Raw genomic sequence first — 25110 nt, forward strand, 5'->3', positions numbered from 1 at the left:
ACCTGACCGTATCTGACAGTGTGGATTACCTTTATCAGTGAAATTTGTCATAATTTCCTTTTAAATCGTCAACTCTGTCTAGAAAACCTGTGCAGAGTACACATTTAGAGGCACTCATTGTGTATAGTATCGAGTCTGTGAATAAAACTGAATATCAATTTGCAAGTGCTTCAGAAGATCAGGGGTATGTCAGTCTCCCTTGCCAATTACAAATAACTGTTAACAAGCTATCCCAAATGGTTGTGTCAGTTAAAAACGTTAAAAATATTCATTACAGTTCACCACAAACTGATTTGCATACAATTTGCGACCACAGGCATTTTTGCAAAGTGACAGTTTTGCAACACTTTTCCTGACTAGAATTTCATTATTAGAGCAATTACATTCGATATATACTAAAAATATTTAGGCACTTATTAAGCTCTGGTGCTACGAAATATCATCTATAAAAACAAATCTGGTCACCAAACATTGCTAAATCTGTTTCGAGAAACGTGTTGATTTTTAATAGTGATCTTTCATTAGGGCGATACTGAAAGTATACTCCACTCACTTATTCAATAAGAAAGGGGATGTCGATAAACTGGTGTTAGTAGGAAAAAATCAGGTAGTGAATCTAGAACTAAATTATAAATCAATAAGTTCATAAATCTAATAAATGAAGCGCTCAATGAACAACATTTTTATTAGCAAACTAGGGAATAAAGTTCATCATTCTATTCAGATTTTCTAGTAGTAAAAACAAACGAGGTTGTTTTCGCTCCGAGAAATTCATTATTTCCAAAAAATACCTTCCGGGGGTTATGAAAAGTCTTGCGTATTTACTGAGTGAATTTATTTACTCCACATTTTACTGATTTGGTCTGGCCTTATTTTGAGGTTGGTATAATATTATTTATCCTTCTCCTCTTCTTCCATCATTCACTGCTGTATACCACAATGTTACTGTTAAAAAACTACATTACATCGACTTTAATTCAACTCTGAATTTCATTGCATTACAGAGATATTGCGTTAAGTATTCATGGGGCATCTCCGACTTTTTCTACCATTCAAACCACTCTTTAAACAATCCTGCCACTAATAAGAACAAGCTTTGAAATTTTCATAGATATCGGTTGACCACTTTTCGAGTTTTGCAAGCACAAACATACGCAGGCATGAATTTTCATGTATTAAGAAGATTTATGTAACACAAAAAACATTTTTCGGTGTACCTAAGCCAATGATGGGGTTAAAAGTTTTAAATAATATACGTCTTCTGACCTCAAATGACGAGAAAACATTTGGAAGTTACCATCAGTATGGCTCAGGCGAAAGACCACCATAACTAACTAACTAACCATCAGAGAGAGGACGGACAGCCAAACAACTCAGTCTTGGCACACACTCCTATCCTCATTCACATTCATACATCGTGTCATACATACTCTTCTACAGGGTTTACCAATAAGAGGTGTTATTTTGAATAGCCCGCTATTTCGGTAGATGTTACTTTTGAAGCTGTCATTTTTGACATTTGACAAGTAGAAACTACGCCATTAATAAAAATGGAACGATACAGGCTTCAACAACGCATTGAAATTATTAAAATTCACTTGAGTGAATCAAATGAAAATCATCTTGAGTGATGAGGCCCATTTCCACCTCGGTGGCTTCGTCAACAAGCAAATTTGTCGCATTTGGGGCTCGGAAAACCCAAGAGTTATTGTTGAAAAGCCTCTCTATCCTCAACGTGTGACTGTTTGGTGCGGTTTATGGTCCGGCGGAGTCATTGGACCTTAATTTTTCGAAAATGAGGCTGGAGCAACAGTTACGGTGAGTGGATTGCGCTATCGAGAGATGATTAATGATTTTTTATGGCCGGAATTGGATGATTTTGATCTAGATAACGTTTAATAACAAGTCAGCGCTACGTGCCACACAAGCAACGAAAACATTGATCTTTTACGATTGAATATCAAAATAAAACCCTGTATTATTCTGACTAATATGACCCGACTTAAGAAGCTGATTCATTTGATTGATTCTTCTACCATTCACCTTTTACGTCATATGTTCTCCTTACACTAATTTCTTTGTTCATTCGCTCTACATGCCCAAACCATCTAAGTATCTTAATCTTACTCATTCCCCCATTCAGAATCTAAATAGATTTATCCGTGTTTATTGACAAAATCTGACACTTCTCAAAAACTTCTCTCCTCTTTCCTATCTCCTTCCCCTCTCAACTACTTTCAACCTCAAGTATACCTGAACTCGTTACGTCCTAACCCCACTGGCTGAAAGTTGTATTTGTTTGAGGTAATTAGTGTTTTTTATGATAAACAAAATAACTATTCTTTTTAGATGAAAATATAATTGTACACTGCAATGATTCAATATATTTATAACACCACACCGCAGTGGTTCAATATACGTATAACACCACATTGCAGTGGTTCAATATATTTATAATACCACACTGAATTGGTTCAATGTACTTATAACACCACACTACAGTGGTACATTAGAAAATTCACGAAGACATATGCAATATAAAAGACATGTAGAATATTATATCAGTCGTCCTGGCTAGGAAATCCTGTGCAGAGGGGAATTAGGTTTTGGATAGAGGGTTTTCAGCGATTGATTGCTGATTTAGTCAGCCGAGGAATTGAACACACACGTTTTTAATATACTAACTAATCAGTTCTTTTCTAGATAATTCCTTAATCCAAAATTTGATGAACTTATTGCGGTTATTTTTAATTTTATTTATTTGATACTGAGTGTTAATTCGTTATATACCTTTAGAGTCAAAAATTCAGGGCATTCTTGTCCAATTTTTCGCAATCTTCCCTGATGAAGTAATCTAAGAAATTTGTGTGTTATTTGCATGAAAAAGTAAATAATAAACAAGCATTCAATAATGATTTATTATATATATTATATAAAGACAATTCTGTGTTGTACTGGCTTACTTAATATATATTTAAAAATATTATCATGGAAACATGTTTTAATTTTGTTTGAAATAATGTTTTTCGGCAACATTTTGATGCATGATGTTTAAATTGATAAAGAATTTAATAGATTGGCCCGAGTATTAGAAATGAAATCCCCAATTCGTATTGTGGTATAATTATACAAAATGGAGATTGGGAAAGAAGAGGAAGCTGTGCGCAATGAACAAGATAAAGAAAGGGGCGTTTATATGATTTGAACATGTGGGGCAGATGAATGATGACAGCGGTGCCAGAAAGTGCGACCAATTGAATCAAATACTTGAGACGGGTCATTTAAATTAATTTATTTACTTTTTATACACCCACGGGGCTTATTAAATTGTTAAATTCTTAAACGCGGATTAATATATAATAAACTCAATAGAAAGTAACAAAATACAAAAAATTACAATTAAATAAAACCAACAATATCAATATTCTAAAATAAAAAAAATAAAAATTATGAAATAAAAAAAAAAATGTTTAGGTTTGTTTTAAACGTTGACCGGATAACTCATCAAAATGACAATTCAACACATCTTAAAGTTATGAAAAGTCATATAAAAGTGTCATCACCTTATCATGTTTCAAAGTTGTGTTGAATTGTCATTTTGAGGAGTTTTCTTGGAACCCTTTTACGGCCTCCGTGGTCGAGGATAAGGCTCTCGACTAGTGAGCCGAAGGTTGCGGTTCAAATCCCGGCGTACGCTAGTTAATTTTAATTTAATAATTTGTTTTATTTCACAATTTATTCATTAAAAATAATATAAAGTATTCTTGAGGCCCTTTCCACATTGGAAGATCCTCTCAGTATCGCCCTGGTGGAAGACCACCATTCAGAATTGCAACGTTATTTGAAATGGATTAAGTCGTGACTCGCAACATTTCCCAATTGGGGATGCCATAGTGTCATTGGCTCCAAACGATTGGGAACAAGGAATTCACATTAAAAAAAGATTCTCTTGGGCCGGCTAGCAGCCAATTCCAAAGTTTTTTTTTGTTTGACTGAGGATTGAACCTTCCTCCCCATGGACTGGTCTCAACAATGCTCATAACTAAGTCAAATCACAATCGGGTATGATTGACATTTATTTCGTAAATAAATTGCTGTAATGTTATCATCCGCGTGTGTACGCGTGATTGCCACCGTTGATAGAATGCATTGCAATTAACAACGAGTATATCTGCCGAGTTTCAGCTTGATCAAATCCACTTCTAAAATTCCATTACATTCATAAATTCAGTCAAGAAAATAAAATTGAAATAATAGATTTGTTTAAAATGACCCTGGTTCAGCCCTCTCCTACAATTTTGTAATTCTCAGTAGAGTTTACAATCCACCAGACTTTTTGCATCATTTTGAAGTATTTGTAATACCTCATCTTCCCATGTCAGTGGAGTTAATAAAATTTATTTCATACCTAACAAGTCTGAAAGGAATTTATAAGGAATGATTTATTACGTTACCCATTTTTATTTTATCTGTTTGGAAAGGTTTTGCCGTGGGTTTTATGACAGAAATGATTTTGTGCTAAAAAACAACTCTTCACTTTTATATTTTGATGTTTAATTCAACAAAGAGCGTTATTGATTCATGAAGCAGTACAATTAGAGACGCTATTGCCTACTAATAGCTTGTCAAAAAGGGTTCCAATATAAGAACGAGATAAGCGGTGGGTACACTTGATTTGATAGTTTTAATTTAGCTTTTGGAGCTTTGGAGGTCAGTCGGAGATAAAAAAGTGGAATCTATTTTTATGCTTGGTGTCTCATCTAAATATGATATTACAATGTATTGATCGCAGTGTTTAAATTTCGAGGAATTATTGTCTAATTTTTAATCGAGCCGTTTAAGATTTGTGGATATTTTAAATAATAGGCAAAAATAAAGATAGCTATAATTTTTGCCCAAAAATGTTTTTGAGTTAAGTAGTTTCACATAGATATCGCGGATTCAATCCTGTTTTTAAGCAAAGTCCTACATCATTGTGCAATCTTACATTCCAGCTATTTCAGTGATTAAGAATGATGAAGGTGAGGAAGGACCTGTCTATGCAATGAATCAATTTTGAATGGTAATCACCGGGGCGATACTGAGAGTATCTTATACTAAGGAAATGATAATACTTTAATGACGATTTTTTTTCTTTTTGCAGATCCCCCAATAGGCGTCGAGCACTGTGATTGGCTGTACGGCATCTTCGGCCACGAGACATCCTGCACCCGATACTGGACCTGCTGGAACGGAACCGCCACGGAGCAGCTCTGCATCGGGGGGTTACTGTACAACGAGAACGCTCACAGCTGCGACTGGCCCGAGAACGTAGAAGGCTGCCAGAAACACCGTAACATATTTATTTATTTATCTTATCTTGGTCTCAAAAATATATCTTCAATTAAAAGCGGAAAAAAATAATATCTTGAATTTGACACATAAAATCCAATACTATATATCTGTGAAACAATAAAAATGCATAATGCTCTATGTGACGTCACGCCCGACCTGCCATAGATTTGAATCGTTTTGACAAACTTAAAAATGCCTCTATGTGGCTTCACGCCTGACTTGCCATAGATTTAAATCGTTTCGACAGACTTTAAAATGCCCCTATGTGACGTCACGCCCGACCTGCCATAGTTTTGAATCGTTTTGACAGACTTTAAAATGCCTCTTTGTGACGTCACGCCCGACCTGCCATAGATTTTAATCGTTTTGACAGACTTTAAAATGCCTCTATGTGACGTCACGCCCGACCTGCCATAGATTTTAATCGTTTTGACAGACTTTAAAATGCCTCTTTGTGACGTCACGCCCGACCTGCCATAGATTTGAATCGTTTTGACAGACTTTAAAATGCCTCTATGTGACGTCACGCCCGACCTGCCATAGATTTTAATCGTTTTGACAGACTTTAAAATTCACTTTCAGCAATCATTTAAATGAAATCAAAATAATCAAACATTCTTATGGAACAGATGTGATTTCAGATTTTAACGGTTATAAGTATTACAGTGATTTATTTTTGGGGTTTTATGCCGTATTGCGCTTCCTCCTTCTTTAGCCAACATTTCGGACAGCATTACAGTGTCCATCATCTGGACGTCACACATCTGCGCTGATGATGAACACTGTAATGCTGTCTGAAATGTTGGCTAAAGAAAGAGGTAGCGCAACACGGCATAACGCCCAAAAAATAAATCACTATAATTGTTACGTTACTGAATAATTTTAACTGATTATTTACATTCTTCCACTGCGTATTGTTATATTTATGTCTCTAGTTCTCATGTCGCAATTTTCAGTTTACTTTGTATCCTAGTGAAGACATTTTGCTTTAAAACATTTTGGTATTTTTTATTAAAAATAGTGACACCAAAGTTTGTTATTTTCATTTAATGCTAAAATTTAAAAAAAACTGATATTCAATTTAAGGGGTGAATAAAGTTTCTTATACTACCTATACTACCCATCCTGATCTGATTTTCTATTTTACAGCCCTCTGCAACGAAGACGCTAATGGAAATGTACCACTGGGCAAGTCCTGCAACCGCTACTGGCAGTGTCAAGGTGGATACCCGCGTCTGCAGAGGTGTCCTGCTATGCTTGTGTTCGACAGGTGAGATATCATACCCTTGATTCTTATACGGCTATCTTCTTCCTTGTACGCCAAACTGAGAACTCACACCTGGTGCCACCCATGGTCAATGGCAAAATGGAGAGCGTTAGAAGCAGCTGATTACCGATGTGTAGGAGTGTACAAATAATATATTATATGTCCGGAACTAGGGTGTCCTTGTTCATCGGTCAGATAAATCTATCATAATTTAAACAAAAGAAATACACTTTTTTGCAATAGTAAAAATAATTGCATTTTAGTACCAACCTACTTTATCGCTTTTCTGAACAATTTGAAAATGACAATTGAATTCAATGCAAATTACTAACTAATGTTCTATCTAGAATTTCTGCTGCTTCACACACAACCAAACCCATCCTCTATTCTAAAGTAATGTTCTATCTAGAGTTTCTGCTGCTTCACACAAAACCAAACCAATTATCTGTTCTAAACTAATGGTCTATCTAAAGTTTCTGCTGCTTCATAAATAACCAAACCCATCCTCTATACTAATCTAATGTTATATATGGAGTTTCTGCTGCTTCACACAAAACCAAACCAATTCTCTCTTCTAAACTAATGGTATATCTAAAATTTCTCCTGCTTCACACAAAACTAAACCCATTCTCTGTTCTAAACTAAATTTCTATCTAGAATTTTTGTTACTTCACACATAACCAAACCCATTCTCTATTCTAAACTAGTGTTCTATCAAGAATTTCTGCTGCATCACAAATTTCCAAATTCTTTCTTTGTTTCTTAGTTAAGATTTTTATATTAATAATGTTAACATTTGATTTTTAAAGTGTTACTGAATATTTTCTAAGCTCGCCGAAAATTTGACATCAAAGCATATCATAAATGGTTTCAAAAGTGTTTCATAAAATTTCGATGATCAAATCTACGAATAGAGCCTTGCTTGATTTTATTTCAGAATATTCTACAAACTTGGAAGGCTATAATAAGACAACGAACCAAAATACAAACACAGAACTGCGGAATTACAAGAGAATAGGATATCGCTTGTTCGCGAAAATTTTAAAGGATTAAAAACAAAGTTACGGGAATTTGTGCGCCTTTGTAAGCATCCTTAACAAACCATTAACAGATTTAGTAACCAAAGTACAATGCGAAAACTTACTAATATGAAATACTCTTAATTTATTAAAAATCTGGTCTTATTATTCGTTTCGATAAGATTCTTAATAAATTAGCAATACTTTGTGTTCACTCGAGTGATTTTTGGCATATCACGCAAAGTTTGCAAAATGTTTTGAATGATGGCTTGCCATCATGTGCCAAATTTATTGAACCTAAAAATATATGGAATAAACGATGAAAGAGACGTGGATTCATTGGCTTTAAAACGCAATAACTTTAAGTTGTCTCCGTTCATATGCAATGGATTTAACGTTTTTAGTAACTTCAAAACTATTAGTTGTTTATAGCCAATTTTAACAACAAAGGGAGCAACAAACAACAAAATCAACTCTTTGGAGGACTTTGCAACAACGCTATCTTTCCTTCGCACAATCCACGTGGCAGAGCCAATGAAAGTTATGCGTTTGGTATGCATAGATGCGTTTTGCTATGGTATGGATGAACATTGTTGGTGACACTTTTGTGCGGGCTACTTCATGCTAAAATGGTGTATGGCCTCTCTCCCTTGTTTCTATTATCTATGCTTTCTTCTGTAAAAAGTGCAAATGAAATGCAAGATGAAATGACAAAATTTATTGTTTTTACTCGACCGTGTTGTATTTCGCCTGTCTATAAATTTATTTGTATGTTCCGTCTGCATTTCAAGATGGTGGCCGTTTTAATGGTATAGTAAAGATCCTTTTTTTCAAATGTGAAATTGTTGCGATTATTTTAACACTCTTATTCACATTGCCTAACTACCAGAAGAAAGTTTGATAGAAGAATTGTCTTTAGAATCCTGGAGATAATGACGTTTCTTTCCACAAATTGTATTATTCCGTATTTGAAACAACAAAAAAATCCATCTGCTTACAAATCTTATGTTTGATTATACGAGTCTTAACATACTTTTTTGGACGTAAGATCTACCGTTTACAGAACTACTAGTTTTAGTCACAGAACGTAGCAAAAAATACTTTATGTTCCTCTTAAAATTTTCTATCTTTGAGATTGACTGATCTGCGTCCACACCGTACGAAAATAATAATTTAAAAGGTCAGAGTGGATCGATACGATGTTTACGTCGATGTAATTTACGTTCATTCAGTTAAAATATCATCGTTTACAAGGTAAGCACTTAAGATGTATTATCGAATGAAAGCATAATAATTCAGTTTCTTGCCCTTGAACATTTTACACAGATTTTTTTCCCATTATTTTGAATTTTTACCTCAAAAGTAAACGTTAAAAATAATCCGTTTTTCAAGATGCCATTTTTCAATTCAAGTGTTCGATTTTGTTGACTTATCTTCTTGTCGATAAGTTTTTTAATAGATTTTTTTTTTGGAATAACTTAGTGAGTAAAATCTCAAATTGTAATATTTAATTATTGAAGACAATATTAGCGATTCCTAAACGAAAATCTGAAACAGAAAAATCAGAAAAAGATACTGTCACATCTAGGACTCGAACTCAGGACCCTTGCCTTGCCGGGGCACCGCTCTACCAACTGAGCTAATGGGACCCTATCTCCTTCGGTCATATTTAACTGTATAATACATTGAATCAGAACTACCAACATTGTCTTCATTTTTCTCAACGCACATTTTAATTGGCAACTATCTTTATTTATGATCGCAAGATTCAACCCGAACTAAATGCAATCTAGACAGTGTCTTTAAATAAACATGTCTTATTTTAATTTTAATGTGTGACATCTATTGACTTTTTTCTGCAAGTCTAGGATGAATATTTATTTTTTGGAATAACTTAGTGAGTATAACCTCAAATTGTAATATTTAATTATTGAAGACCATATTAGCGATTCCTAAACGAAAATCTGAAACAGAAAAATTGGAAAAAGATTAGCTCAGTTGGTAGAGCGGTGCCCCGGCAAGGCAAGTGTCCTGGGTTCGAGTGCTAGATGCGACCATATCTTTTTCAGATTCATCTGTTTCAGATTTTCGTTTAGGAATCCCTAAAACTGTATTCAATAATAAAATATTTTTAATAGGTAATCGTAAAATATGTATTAATGGTAAGGTTAGTTAGTTATCGTATTTTTTATTTTTATAAGCCTTCTGTAGTCAAAATTCATTTGAATAGCGCAAAAGAGTCCCATTGCTATTGTATTCTTATTTTGAGTATGTTATGATTTTTCTATCAGTATGATTGTATGAATTATTTTACTAATAACTGACCGCACGTGCCTGGCGTTGGGCGGGCTGAGTAACTAGAAGCCTTAAGGGGGGTAGGGTGCAGTACAAGGGTAGAAAGAAGGGTAAACAACAATATTTCTCGGAAATTAAATACGGAAAAACAGAGTGCAAAACTTCACAGAGCAGAAGTCAAAATCTGGCATTAGTTTTGAAGGAGGAATTTATTTTTATGGTTCTTCTATTTGCAATTCGGAAGGAGGGAAAGAAATAGGGTGTGCATGATTTACAGAAGGTTTCTTATGAGTTACTGATAAATTTATTTCAAATTGATCAAAGGGTTGAGGGTTGTACGGAGAACAGCAATAGTACACATTTATTTATATCGAAGGGTGGAGTAGGGTATTCATGAAGAGGGGGAAGAGACGGGGTGGACTTGAAATGCCTGTATTTTCCACCTTGAAAACAGACCCCAAGAAAGCCCTGTATTATTCCCTTGGAACCTTTCAACTCGTCAGGCGTCTTGTGCACAAAATAAACAGATAATTCTTATATTACAATATCGAACTCTATCACTTTAAATTGCTACAACGATTATTTAAAGACTTGTGTATTTAAAGGTTAGCTCTTAATAATTATTGTATCCAGCAAAAATATGTAATGTCGCTGACGTAAGTAATATTATTAAACTGAGAATTATACTTTTTCTGGGAGTACAATTAATACCAGCAATAGGAATTGCACATAGATAAAATATATTTTACACAGACTGTCAGAGGTCACAAAATTGTCAAAGTTCAATTTAGATTGCTCCGTAAGAAAGCAGATCAGTAGCTTTTGAGCTCGACTTGGTTATGCCAAGCTTAACGTTACTCAGCACATATTCCCTATATTATAATGTCGTAAGCGTAGATATCACCGATATTACACGTTTTGTCCATGATTTTATTAGAACAACGTGTTTCTTTTTTCTTTGCAAAACATAACAACGATGTTTCATTTATTTATTGTTTTTTGGCGTTTAATTCGTAGAACTCCATTTAATTTTTTAAATAAATTTAAAATAAACCAAATTTAATAATGTAATAATAATTATTAATTTCTGCAAGTATTTCTGTTATTTTTACAGTTTTTAATGTGACAGATGTTTCGGCTTTTGAGGCCATTATCAAAACTCAAAAAAAAAAAAAATGTTTCATTTACATGTTGAATTTTGACACTGTGTCCCCCACTTCAATCGTATGGTGCTATATGCGAGAATTCAACTTATTTTGTATAGTATTTATTTTGCCGGTTGTCAATGCACTATTCATTAAATCCCTCTTAATCCATAGAACTATACAATTAGAGGCGTGGTTCCACTATTAGAATACGATAAGCTTTGCGCGTAGAGCGGATTCAGTGGATGAACCCATTTTTTCGCTTCATGTCTCATCTAAATATAATAAATGAATGTCTAATACTTACCACACTATATTTTAACAATAAATAGAAATATTTTATGTAAAACCTTTTTAAAATTATATAAAACGTTTTTCAACTATAAAATTAGCGCTAAACACCAGATTTTATTTTTCTAGACGATGAATTAGTAACTTTCCAAGAGATTTCTCTAGAAATATCTGAGATTTTAGTAATACATTCATCAGAAATAATTAAAATAAACCCTTTGTATTGATGAATATTGTTTTGTTCACGACTTCATCACTGGTCGTTAAGATTCCCAATTTATTTTGAAGACTTGCTAGGGCAAATTCAACCATAGGTCTATCCAATACACAAGGGCCGCGCGTCGCAAATTTTTGTACATGACTTCTTCTCTTACGTTTTAATATTTGTGATTTTGTCACAGTTATTCTAATTGAGAAATCGCAGATTGTAACTTACGATAACCGTTTCAAAATATTTTTCATTTTACAGCGAATGTTCAGTACAAATTACTACTTCAGTAAGCGTTGTGAACTTTTTCCAAGTAATATTTAACGCCAGTGCCTTTTCGTGAATAAAATTAATTCCGCCGTTTGTGAAAAGCTCTATGAACTTTTCGTATTATTTTTTAATGTTTTCTTTTTTATGCCAGAGAATTTACATGAAAATGCAATTTTGTGGATGGACACCATCACAGAACGCGAACTTTCAAACAATATCAAACAATACCCTTTCTTTTTGGTGGAAGTAATAAAATTATACGAATTAGGATTTTTTTAATTGGATTAAATAATCATTTTATTATATCTAAATTAACCCAGTGGAGAACTGATGAAAATACAGGTATATATGTTTTCAAAATGTATAAAAATTAAGTTCAAATATTTATATAATCTCAGCAGCTAGTGCCCGGTTTTACTAGAATTTCTTGCCGTGTTTTTAATACGTTCATTAAATTGTATAACATAGCCATAAAAATGGCAACTTGCCTTATTTTTATAGTGTTAGATGGATGTTTCAAAGCGTAGCAATAGCTTATAATGGAAATTGCGTTGTAGGCTGAAACAAAGTGTATTGAAAAAAAAGGTATTATTGAGTTCACCATTCCGATATATTTATTTTTTTCTTTCTTTTATTCTTAAAATATATTTATATACAGTTTTTTACACGCTTTTCGACTACTACACTAGACACATGTCCGTATTAAAGTCGAAATTCATTATAGATGTCCGTTTTAAAGTAAAGATTTTGAAGTAATTCGAAAAAAAAATTACGTTTCAGTCCTCACTATGTGAACCAGAGTGAGTTTATTCGAAAGAAATAATATTTAATCTTCGTCAGAAAACTTATAGATATATATCAACTTTGTTGATCCTACTAAAAAGACCCTAGCCGTCATTTTGACGGCTGCCCAATGGAATGTGACTTATTTTTCTTAGAGTATTGTATTCATTCGATATTTTTCTACTTTTCATGATTCTTGATTTAATTAAAAAACAGGTACGTAGGTTATTTACTTTTTGAAATAAATTGATTTATACCTTCAGTGACCGCCGCCGTCAATGTGACGGTTAGGGCTATTAAACTGAGTTTGTTTACAACATTTTCCTTCAGGTTTACAACATACTCATTCCACTTCGCAGAATGACAGTATTAATTTGTATCTGTCTTTAGGTATCGCATATCATTCAAACTCGATATTTTTTTTATGTGATAACAAATAATACACATTTCTAGAAGTAAAATCATCAGTGTACAGCAGACAGAGGGTTAAGATCGATCTGTACGTTGATTGGTCACTGTCTTTTGGTGTCAGTTTTGTATCTCATGTTGATCTTTGCGCACGTATTTCAAGTCGCCGAATATTAATTTCATTTGTGTTTGTGTAGACTATATTATACAAAATGTGTACCTAATTAAGTAAAGTAATCAATTTCAATAACTTTTGTTTAATTTATTTTATGCCACACCAAAAATTTATAATTGTGGTCGTTGTAGTGTTAACAACAAAGAAAAACATTAAAAAAACTGCATAAACTCAGCAAACAGCATTTTGTTCTCATTTCTACAATATTTTAATTGCATTTTCTGATTCATAAAACTTGGCAAACTTCCCTCAACCTTCCTTCAGAGTGAGGCAGACGCAACGAACTTTGCCATACTACCAACGTGTTATAGAGGAACAGTCTTAAACCCCATACGGACCACTCAATTTGGTTGGTTCAACCAATGTATTTCGCTAAAAAAAATTGCGATCGCTCTAGTAGCATATTTTTCTTTTAACATGAAAAAAAAGACGAAACAAAGAACAAACAAAAAATCAGTCATACGTAAATTTTAGCTTTTTACGGATTCATTTCTTTTCAACACATTTTAACTGTGTGGCAGCGTGTAGTATGTATGAGAGCTATACTTATTTGTAATTTACGGCGGCTGCCCGAACCGTAAATTGTGTTCAGGAGATGGGAGATTGAAACGAGTGTCTGCACAATTAATTTAGTTTATTCGTGAGGACGAATATTACAATTTTACAGGACGCGAAGACGGTGGCAGAAAGAGTAGAGATAGTGGCGGTTGGATCGAACGTTGAAACAGGAATGGAGATTTCTCTTCTCATGCTCGCTTGCGTATAGCAGCGGATTAATTCGCGTTAGTATTGGCACATGTGGGAGGAAATAAAGTAGTCCCACAACTGCTTCAAACGGGTAACAAGAACGTTATTCCTGGTATCTCTATCAGCGTACAGCTTGCTTGTAGTATCCCACAACCAAGTTTAACCTTCATATAATGTAAAAAGAATCCCGTCGAAACTTCACGATCATTATATTTTTAAATGTTAAATGTACGCTCACAGAAAACTTAGCACAACAGCTCCCTAGACAGACCGAGTAAAGATGATTCAAACGCTCAACCACGCTACAGACGATCCAACTTGGTTGGCGGTTGGGTGGTTGGATGGTGGTTGAATGCTCTGGCGGTGCAACCGTTCAACATAATAGCTACGACCTCTTATCGCATACAACGCATCTCCACAATTGTACGTTCAACTAAAACCATATTGATACAACCGCACAACAAAATTGAATAGTCTGTAGCTCCCATTAGTAAGGTTCTGTTATTATTCGCTTCTTGAGAAACGGGGAAGTCGAGGCAGATGGTCTCAAGGGGCTACTCGACTCGCTGAGCACTGTTTTGATAAGTAAAGAGTTTCCCCTTTTAGTTTGTGTTTTATTTTTATATTCTTTATGGGAAGAAGGAGTTTCTGAATTATTGAGAATATTTGCATTTTAACTATCGTGCACTGAACTGTTTGCGAGAAAATAAATAACATTTACCAAGTTGATGAAATGAATTTAAAATACTCACGTTCATTTCATGAGCGCCAGGATTTAAATTGATGCTTAAAAAGTTTTGTGTCCCAATGAATGAATAATTCACATTTTTAAAATGTAATTTTTCTTTACTAGGAATACTTTTTTAAGTAGAGTATTTTTTAGATAAGTCTTTTTATAAGCCCAGAAAAAAATAATGTAAAGGCCTATAAAAACTGTTTTAAAGTTCAAAATCTCCTACTTACGAACCCATTTTTGGTTATGATTTTATTGTATAGTGTGGAAAATTAAGTTATTTATAAAATGATCGAAAAAAATTTTAAATATTTATGCCTGAACATCCACAAAATAAAATAAAAGGCACTTTTTGGCCATGTTTTTTTCTTGCATAAATCAAAACAGGCGGATGGTGTTGAGCGGGAATTTAAACCTTATCGCTATCTACGTAAGGGTTGTTATTGATAGCAGCTCAATTTAAAATATTACACGACGTAGTGCATCGCCTTAAGTATATTCATTTAATTTAAAAGAGTGTTGTAGTTATACCGATTTTAAAACTTAGAAAACGTAAGAATTTTTTTTTTGTATTCGTTCTTAATAGCTTGTACACGAATATTGTAATGTGGATTCCAGACGAGAGAATTGACTAGAGAACACTAACAAAGGCAAAATATAACAGTTTAATACACTTTATATTGTTGAAATGTCTCGTTAACCTAGTTATAAATGACGTGTTGACGGAATAATAAGGTTTGCAGAAAGTAACGTAACGATAATTCTTGTAAAATAAACATAAGGCATACGTTAAACAATATATTAATAAATTGTGTTACGAAATTAAATGTAAGAATTTTAGAGGAAATGCCTTTTTTACTTTTTTGAAAATACAATGAATCTGACATCTAATTACACGAGAATTTTACTATAAATCATTTTCTAATTCTAAAGACTTTGCCAAAATTTTAAAATGTTCACAGTTAATTGCCTTTTCTTTTGGTGCTTGTTTTTGGATAATACTTTTAATACTAATAATATAAGTTTTTTTTTAGTGCCACTTTTTTGTACACATTTTAATAAATAAAACCAATCGGTTTCGGTTTTCCGCGAACCTTTATCAGGGTTATACAAAAATAACAATATGTTTTTATATAACGGTTCAGGAAGAACCGAAACCGGTTGGTTTTATATATTAAAAAATACTTAATAAAGCCGTATTAAAAACAAAGCAATTTTATTCTAATTATTATAAAAAGTATTTGATACTCGTACATGTGAAAAAAAAATTATATTTTCTTGTACCATTTTATTTAACCTGATTGAAAATTTTAGTTTTAAATTTAGTTATCAAATTGATAGATATAGTAACCCTGTGTAATTGTTTTGTAATCTTTTTTTTGTAAAAAGCATTTTATTCTATACTTAAAGGTAACTTGTACCGTAAATAAATTAAAATGCGTTTTGGGCACGAATGCGGTAAAACTGACAATTTTATACTGAACCGTAAAATCCTTTGAAAAACAGTTCATTACGCTTGGGCAAACTCAACTAATCCACCTTAATATTGGAAAATCATTTCCTGTAGGTTCTTCCGCTTTGTTCTTTTCTAATAATAGTAATAATACAATCTTTTCCGGTTCGGCTTGTAATTCCAGCTCGTTATTTTTGGTAGGAAGCTCTCGATATTAAAAAGATAGATTTTTCAGACTTTGTATTTAATATTTATAGATTCTTAGTCAAGTGAAAGGTTAAAAGGCGCAGGTTGGAAAGAAAACTTTTTTGTGACTTTAGCTATGTTTAATCACCAAGATCACAACAAAGAAAAGCATTGCGTTCCCAATTTGAGGACAGTTGTGAAAGTAAAGGAAGTTTTGAGGGTAAGAATATTCAGAAAAAGGTTGATAAGCATCATGTCACTTAAAATAGCTAAAGTCGTTTCAGTCAATGTTATATCTTATGGTTTCACACAAAAGCTTCTTTATAGAATCGGTACGTTCCACCTTGGAATGAGGCGCGAATATTGGTGGAGTTAATTTTTTTTGACGTCATATTTGGAGATGCTGTGTAGAGGGTCTTTTGAGGAGAATAAGGAGTGGACATGATTCTTGAAGACAAGTACGGAGGAAACATAGAGGCGGGTAAATCCGAGCTGTTGAACGTGGAAACGACCAGTTCCCATGTGATATAATGTTGGGCACGCATTTGCAGTATTTCCTGACAACGCACCTTGGCTGAATGGATCAATGACCCTAGTTTTTAGATTTTTCATTAAAATACCTGTAGAACAAAGAAATAAACATAATACAATAAATAAACTGTATTATTTCTGTTGTGTTACCTACACCTTTCCTTTTAATCTCCTTTACAAAATTATTGTTGCCCACCGACCCAACTCCTACCTCTTCCTATGCCGACTTAGTTGAACGTTAGTTGAGTGGAAAAAATCGTCCTGTCAACAGCGTTTGATTACGGAGCCCCCTTTATCGACCGTATCGAAAATAAAAAGCCATCGTGAGCTCGCGCATTATGGTGAAATTTTGTGATTTGTGTATGAACCAGCGCAAAAGATAGAAAACCGTGGAAGAATAGAAAAAGGTAAGTCGGCATATCCAAACTTCCCATTCGTATTGCATTCCGCGTTGCGACGGTGCTGTTCCGTCCCCAACAATTTCAATGCATGAATTGACCAATTTAAATTCAGTAATCTTCCTCCTGGTGTATTCCCATATAACTCTAGGACCAGAGCCAAAGAACTTACTCTCTACCACAGAAATAAATACACATGGTTTATGGAAGGTTAGTAACTTTGGTTTTCGGTGAATGATGAATGAGTGTAGGACAATGCATTCTGTCATCTTTTGGTGGCAATCACGCACACGCAGACGCACATATACGTATTTCTCGGAAATTGAATGAAATTACTGCAGTTAATACTAGAAATAAGTTTAGGTCCTACCCAATCCGAATTTGGCAAGGTTATTAGAATTATCGACTCCAGTTCCTGAGTAGGAAGGTTCAATCCCCAGTCAAACCTAATTTTTATCACTATTTTTTCGTTTTTTAAATGCAATTTAAAATAGTTATAATTTTTTTTTTTTTTTTTTTAAAGAAAGACAAACATTCCCGGGTTACGAATAACACAACAATGTTTGAAAATCTCCTACTACCACCACAGAAAGCCGAAAATGTTGCTTGTGTTGTGACGGAGGACTTAGCCAGCCGAGGAATCGAACACGCGACGCTCGGGTGAGACCCAAGCGCTATGCCCACTCAACCACTGACCGGTCGTAATAAAACATACTTTGTTTTTAAGGGTTGAAGTATGTATTATAATAATTAAAAGGGAATGAAAATTGGTTACCAATATTTTCTCAAAGATTATATCAACTGCTCTGAAATTTCCATCATACTTAATAAAGATTAGTTGTATGTAATTCCCACACCCAATTACTGCTCAAGGATTTTAGGGGTTTTGTAAAACAAAGCAAGGGAGCTTTGAAACAAAACCTTTTATACGTTCAGCAAGTGTCTGTAATATTAATTCAAGTGTTTTATTCAAACTTTCATTATTTAATACCCTTTGAGCGGTACTTAAACTTTTCAGTACATTCTATCGTGTTACTTATGATTTAAGGCAAAGATTGTTCGGAAACACTTGTCAGTTTAAGCACTTACACATAAAAATGATAATAATAACTGGATAAATTGTATAGCGTCGTTTTTGTGAAAAATGCGATAGATACATAGCTTAAGTCCCTGATTTTGAATGTCAAATGTTGAAAAAATCATCGAGAAGTATTAAAATTCTGCATTCAGGGGTGACAGAGGATGGGTGTAGTTTTTAGAATTATCACGCGGACAACGATCTTTTCTGTATTTTGAAGTTCAAGTGTGCTGAATTTCATCAAACTCTAAACTGTAGATGTGTACAAAAAAAACTTAATTTTTTTATGTTAATGTGGATATTAATAATGTGCATCTGATATCCCCGGCGTTGCCCGAACTTTATGCAGTATTTTGAAACAAGATGGAGATAGCAATTTTCTTCTTATTTTGAACGTCCGACGTGCAAAATTAAATAAAAAAGTCAATTGTTTTAAGGGGTGGAACAGATTGGTTTTTATAATCTCGTGTAAACAGTGACCTTCCTATATTGTTTTGAAGGTCAAGTGTGCAAATTTTCATCAACCTCGAGATAAAACTGTAGATTTGTATGCAATTCAAATCCCGGCAACCCACCAAAAACAAACAATCAATATATATTAGATAATGAAAAATACATGTAAACTCAATATAATATTGATAATACTCGTATTAACCTACAAAATAAACACTACAGTGATTCAAACTAAAATTCAGTTTAAAGTTGGCAACAATAACATTTTACTAATTAAGTAAGTATTACAAAGTACCAGCGTTTGGCTTATCAGTCACAATCATAGGGTGACCATACTGACAATGACAAGAGGGATAACAATAAATCAATATAAAATTGTTAAATACTAACAGGCAATTATTAATAATAAGTGATTTTATTGAACTTTTTTTTTCGCATAAAAACAAAAAAAAATTATTAAGGTAATATTGATGACTACGTGTATGTTGTTCATTAGATAGTAAGGGCGTTGGATATTAGGCACACACGTGATAGCAAAACCGCAACTAAATAGGTTATAGAGGTTAAAATTGCTTACATTTTATTTCTACATACTTACGTGAAATTCTGTTTTATATGAGATTATTTAACAATTTATTTTTTAAGACCCGCTTGAATTCATCGCTCGGATAATAGGGGTGAAAATATTTGGGGGAAGCTTATTCCAGATGACCGAGCCGGATATAGGAAAATTACCTAATCTATGGATCCCTTCCCTCACAAAGCATCTTCCAATAACAAATAAATTGGAACGGGTTTTGAAATAAAACAAGTTTAGTATGGACCTGACAACTCTATTATTAAATACTTCTGTGGTCGTCATTTTTTTATAAAATCAGTATTAACAGAGTCTAATTGTTTTTTTTCTTCTTTAAAAGCATTGGTTATATAATTTTCATAAATAATCAAGTTAGAAATTTACCTGGCATAAATCTAACTGGTAAGGTTAGGTTAGGTTTTTTTGTTTAAAAAGTTTGACCAGTATTAGACTCTCAAAGAGGTGGATTGAGTACATATAGCTGTTATTATTACAAACATCACTTTTGTTACCCTTTTTGAAAATTAGAGTGAATAATTACTTTTCTACTTCTCAGGAAAAAAATCCACCAGATAAAGAGATATTAAAAAGTTTTGTTAAAAGAAGAGCAATTACTTTGATATATATAATTTCTTTGATAAGGTTTGTAGGGATATCATCCGGTCCCGCAGGTAACTCTACGTAATTAGAGCATTGCCATTGTCATAGTAACCCAACCTCAGGTCAAGTATGACCGTTCTATTTACGTCCGTAGCAAGGTCTTATAACTTGAATGTTTTGTTTTGCAGACAATCGCTGAGATGTGTAGTTCCACCAACGGAAGATTGCGATGTCCCCACAACTCTGCCTCCCCCGCCAGAAGATGAGCTGCAAGAGAATCAGAATGTCCCCCAGGTAATAATACTTCTACTTCTGTTGGGTGATTACATTTTATCTTGAGTTAACATTTTGGATTTGAATATGTTGATGGGAAAAACCTTGCTTGATCTATTCAAGAAACTTGTTGATTTTGAAGGGTGGCAAAGCACTTTCAACAATTAATTTTATTGTTTATACTTTCTTTGATTTCATTCTACATTGTATCTTTTTTACGTTAGAATTTTTAAACTCACTAGGACAAGTCTGTGTTGAGGTTGATCATTTTACAAAATAATAAAAATAACACAAAGATTACGTATTAAGAGAACAATATTGTTACATTAACGTTTCTACGAATTGGGTACCTACATGGTACCTTTTAATCTAATTCCAGCCAATTTATTACAGTTTAATGTAGTAAACATATAGGGTGCCCATGATATACATTGATATTTAATTGCAAAAAAAATAGTAAAATAATATTTTAAAAAGGAGAGAAGAAAAAAAAGTAACATTATAAAAGGAAAATGATGAAAAAATATCTTTTAACAACATATTATGCCATAATTTAAAAGGACAAAGATTTTTTAAAAAGTTGGAAATCCTCGGCTAGCAAAAATAATTTAACATTCTTTTTAAAAGTACACAAGGAATTTGACGATTTATTTTATTCTGTTCTGCTATTAAATAGAAGTGGAGCCTGGTACAAATAATGTTTTTGCCCAAATGAAGATTATGTGTGAATTGCCATAAAGTTCAGATCAGAGTCAATTCTTACAGTACAAATTTGTGCGTTCTTTTCTCAAAACTAATATTGTTAAAAAATCGGCAAAGCGTTTGTGTGAGAAATAGTTGTTTTAAATTCATAATATTGCATTCCTTGTATAGTAACTGAGTGCGATATCCGATTTTTTTCTTGTACATAACTTTGAATCAGTTTTTGGGCAATATTAAGTGATTCTATTACAATCTTCAGGCAGGAACCCCAGCATACTATATTATACGAAAGTGAATTATAGTAAAACCAACTCTTTTTAATGTTTGAGATCTAACAAAATATAGACAAGTCTCCTAATATTATTTAACCAACATTTTGACATGATCATTCCATCTGAAAAATGTATCTTTTTTTCCCCCTGGGTATTTGATGTTGTCTACATTTTCTTAAGGGTTGCAGTTACACGTTTGATCACAATTGTGAATAATCAAGTTATGAGACTTATATGGTGAATTTTTATTTTCATTATAGTGGTTTGTTTTTGAGGTATTATTCCGTGTTGCGGTTCCTCTTCTTTAGCTAACGTTTCGGACAACATTTTAAAATTGTTTTATTGGCACAAATAGAAATATTTTTTTATAAAATATTATTTGGTAATTTGAGCCTCGTGCTGAGGCTCCAATTATACAATTATATGTGACAATTGTGGGTTTAAATAAAATAGACTATTGAAAATATGTTTAATTACACGAATTTTAAAAATCAGGAAATAAACTGAACAGAATTAAAATAAATAATATAATAAAATAAAAATAAAATAAAATAATAAATAAAACAGATAAAATAAAATAATAAAAAAATAGTAAAAATAAAAACTACAGTACTCTACACATCTGTAAAACTACACATCTGCCCTGATGATGGACTCTGTAATGCTATCCGAAACGTTGGATAAGGAAGGATGTAGGGTTACCCCAAAAAATAAATCACTATTAAAATCTCAAATAGGTATATCGTTCAGAATAAAGAAAAACATTCAATTTTATGATTTTTTTTATATTGTCCGATGTTTCTAACTCAATCTTTTTCCATCTTCTAGAACAGGCCCAGTAAGAAAAGTTCCCAAGAAAGACAGCAGGAGAGACAGCACGAGAGACAGCAAGCTCAAGAGAGACAGCAACAACAGCAAGAGAGACAGCAACAGAAAAACGAGGAAGAATACGTCGGTCCTCAAGGCACGAGGACAAGGAACTAAACATGTCCTCATTCAATAATTATATCTTAGCATCATCAGCCCATAAATTTTAATTTTCATTTTTCATCATCACAAACAATCACATCTCGAATGGGAAAGAGCAGAACATTTAAATTTTTGATTTAGAAAATTTTTCCGCATTTGCGCAGATCACATGAGACTTAAAATATTTTTTTTTAATATTTCGTTATGCTATCGACTTGTGATTTAATAATTTACATAATGATGTTAAAAATTGTAAGGTTCGTAACCATAACTATAACCTCAAAAACATACCTTTAACCTCATAAAAATATCGCAACTGTGATTCACGAGGTAATTGATAGAGTTGAAAGTATATGATCAATTAAACGTTAGTATAAATTACATGTCGTTGGTAAAAGGTAAACTTTGAAATTTTTGACCATTATTTTTTCTGCTATTCCCATATAGTAGGTATATACACTAAATAATCATAATTTATCCAAGAGATAAAGGTTGATAGATACAAATAGATAGATAGAGTTGATTGATACAAATTGTACAATCTACTAATCGTTTAATAAGAAAAAAAATGTCTTTAAATGTTGAAACCGATAAAATAGTCCTTCACTGCCATCTTTTGAAGATAGCAATATTTTGAATGTGCAACTTTTAAATAAAATATTGTTATTCAGTATTTCAAAGAATATAAATACGAGAAGTTATTTATTGAACTAAAATGCTGATAATTCAAAATATCAATCATTCATTATTCCTAGTTTTAGATTTTTGTTCAGTATTTTATTTTTAATCTATTTTACAAAAGGAGTTTGTTAGTTTTGTAAGGTTGAATAAAATAAATCACAGATTACCTGTATCCTAGTGTAAGTGAAATTTTGTGAAATACAGTTTCAATTAAAATCCTTTGTGAGTGTTTTATTTGTCATCTTAGTAGATCAGAACCATGTGTCGCTATTTTTTTTCATGTACTCATTACATAATAATATGTAGGCGTTTGCCGGTTCCTTTAAAAATAAACAAATATAGTTTTATAACAAAATATTTAAAAAAAATATATATTTATGACCGCCTCCGTGGCCGAGGGGCAAGGCTGTCGACTAGTAAAGTGGAGGTCGCGGGTTCAAATCCCGCCTTGCACATTGTTGTGTTCCCACAAACAGTTCTCCAACTCGTCATGGGAAGAGATTTTAAATAATAGGTTCTTTGTGTTAAATCAGGGATTTATTAACACCGCGTATTACATTGGTGTCTCGATAGTCGACCTAGCTAGAAGCTGGCTAAATGAGATCTGAGAACACTAAGGACGGGTTGTTTCGGAGAACTTGAACAATTCTTCAAATTTCAAAGTTTATTTTCAAGTTCTGTGAAAGATATTTTTAAGTTCTGTTTTTATTTCAGTTCTTTCAAGCAACTAGCCTATAATTATATAATAACAGAATTTGAATAGGACTTTCACAGAACCCGTAAATGAACGTTGAAATTTGATTAATTGTTCAAATTCCCCGAAATAACCCGTCCTTCGTTTGTCTGGGAGCATTCTAACTGGTTCTGGCGACTACTGGCTGCTAGCTGCCATCTTGCGGACTTCCACGCAAGCTCTATGCACTGCCCTCTATAAGTGCATCTGTGAAGCTCTTACTTCAAAACACACATGTAAATTTTATTTCATGAATTTGTGTTATTACACAATTTATTCATTTAAAATAATATATAGCATACTTGTCGGTTAGTGGCTGAGTTAGCATCGCGTTTTTATTTCCCACCCAGGCGTAGTGTGTTCAATTCTTGGGCTGGCTAAGTCCTCCATCGCAACACAAGCAATGTTTTCCGCTTAATGTGGTGGTAGTTGGAGATTTTCAAATATTGTCAGGTTATTCGTAACCCGGGAAGACTTGGGGCACGTTTCAGAGTAGAAGATACTCCCAGCATCGCCCAGGTGAAACGTTGTTGAAATGGCTGTGTTTTGTGGCCAGATATGAGTAGCCAAGTACTCCCCCAACTTCCTTTTCCTCCTCTTCTTGCTCTCCCACTATCTTCAGCCTCGCAACATACCTCAATTGGAGATGCCATAGTCCCACTGGCTCCATACAGTTTGGAGCGATTGGACTCTTTTGCAGTATTCACATGAGAAAACCATAATAATTTGTGAACATTGACAAAATAAAGGTTTAATCAAATGTGATTAGACGACTCTCCCTAGCATGACCACAAATTATCAATGACATTTATTTGGCAGTTGAAATCGACTAAAATATAAAAGAATAAACTCGGAGAAAAAGGAGTATAGCTAATTTATTGAGAATCTCCTAATAAGAAAAAACGGGATTGCAGGCCGGATCCTGATAATTTTTTAGTAAAATCCTAATACCTATATCGGAGCACGTGTTTGTTTTGCCGTGACAACATATAATGACGAAATTCAAATAGTTGCCGAGTAACATCACACTGTTTGCAGTAGTGCCACCACCACTTTAGCGGCTTCGTCAGCAGTGGTGTCCAATTTACGAGGTTGTTTTCTAATGCTAATTATTCATTTGTGTCCTCTTCAAAGAATATTGAATTACCTACATTTGTGTCACCTTTAAAGAGCATAAGCGCAACATTTTTTTAACGCCCCCTTCAAGAAAATATGTATCGTTTATGAAATGAAACTATTGTCTTAAAAGCGGTCGTTCAATATACTTTCAAATATTGATGTCAATATTCTTCGGTTACATGTATTGCCTCAGATAAACTTACGCTCGGAACTAATTATCGAAGATGTGCAATTTCTGTAATGCCTAGTGTATTACATTACACGCCTCTCCATGCGTTCTAGCGATATTAATCAACCAACGTCGACAGCTTAGTTAGTCGTATCGATTTTGCTTAGTTGCCGAAATTATCGTGCAATGGCATACAAACTCAACAGTAAATCAATGAATTGTATAAACAGGTGTGTACTAT

The 25110-nt window shown here is 33.3% G+C and overlaps 1 protein-coding gene across 1 annotated transcript in view; it reads left to right on the top strand.

Annotated features, from left to right (window-relative positions):
* LOC149414815 (protein obstructor-E-like) overlaps positions 1 to 23044 on the top strand; it is a 76343-nt gene extending 53299 nt beyond the window's left edge. Inside the window, exons 3-6 of the mRNA XM_089643581.1 lie at positions 5144 to 5332; positions 6484 to 6604; positions 20140 to 20245; positions 22027 to 23044. Of these exons, the coding sequence (XP_089499707.1) occupies positions 5144 to 5332; positions 6484 to 6604; positions 20140 to 20245; positions 22027 to 22182 (572 nt within the window). The 3' untranslated portion in view covers positions 22183 to 23044. The remainder of the gene's footprint in view (positions 1 to 5143; positions 5333 to 6483; positions 6605 to 20139; positions 20246 to 22026) is intronic.
* Positions 23045 to 25110: the final 2066 nt, after the last annotated feature.

This window comes from Hesperophylax consimilis, chromosome 19, assembly GCF_061612785.1.
Source record: "Hesperophylax consimilis isolate HC1 chromosome 19, BYU_Hcon_1.0, whole genome shotgun sequence".
NCBI classification, from domain to species: domain Eukaryota; kingdom Metazoa; phylum Arthropoda; class Insecta; order Trichoptera; family Limnephilidae; genus Hesperophylax; species Hesperophylax consimilis.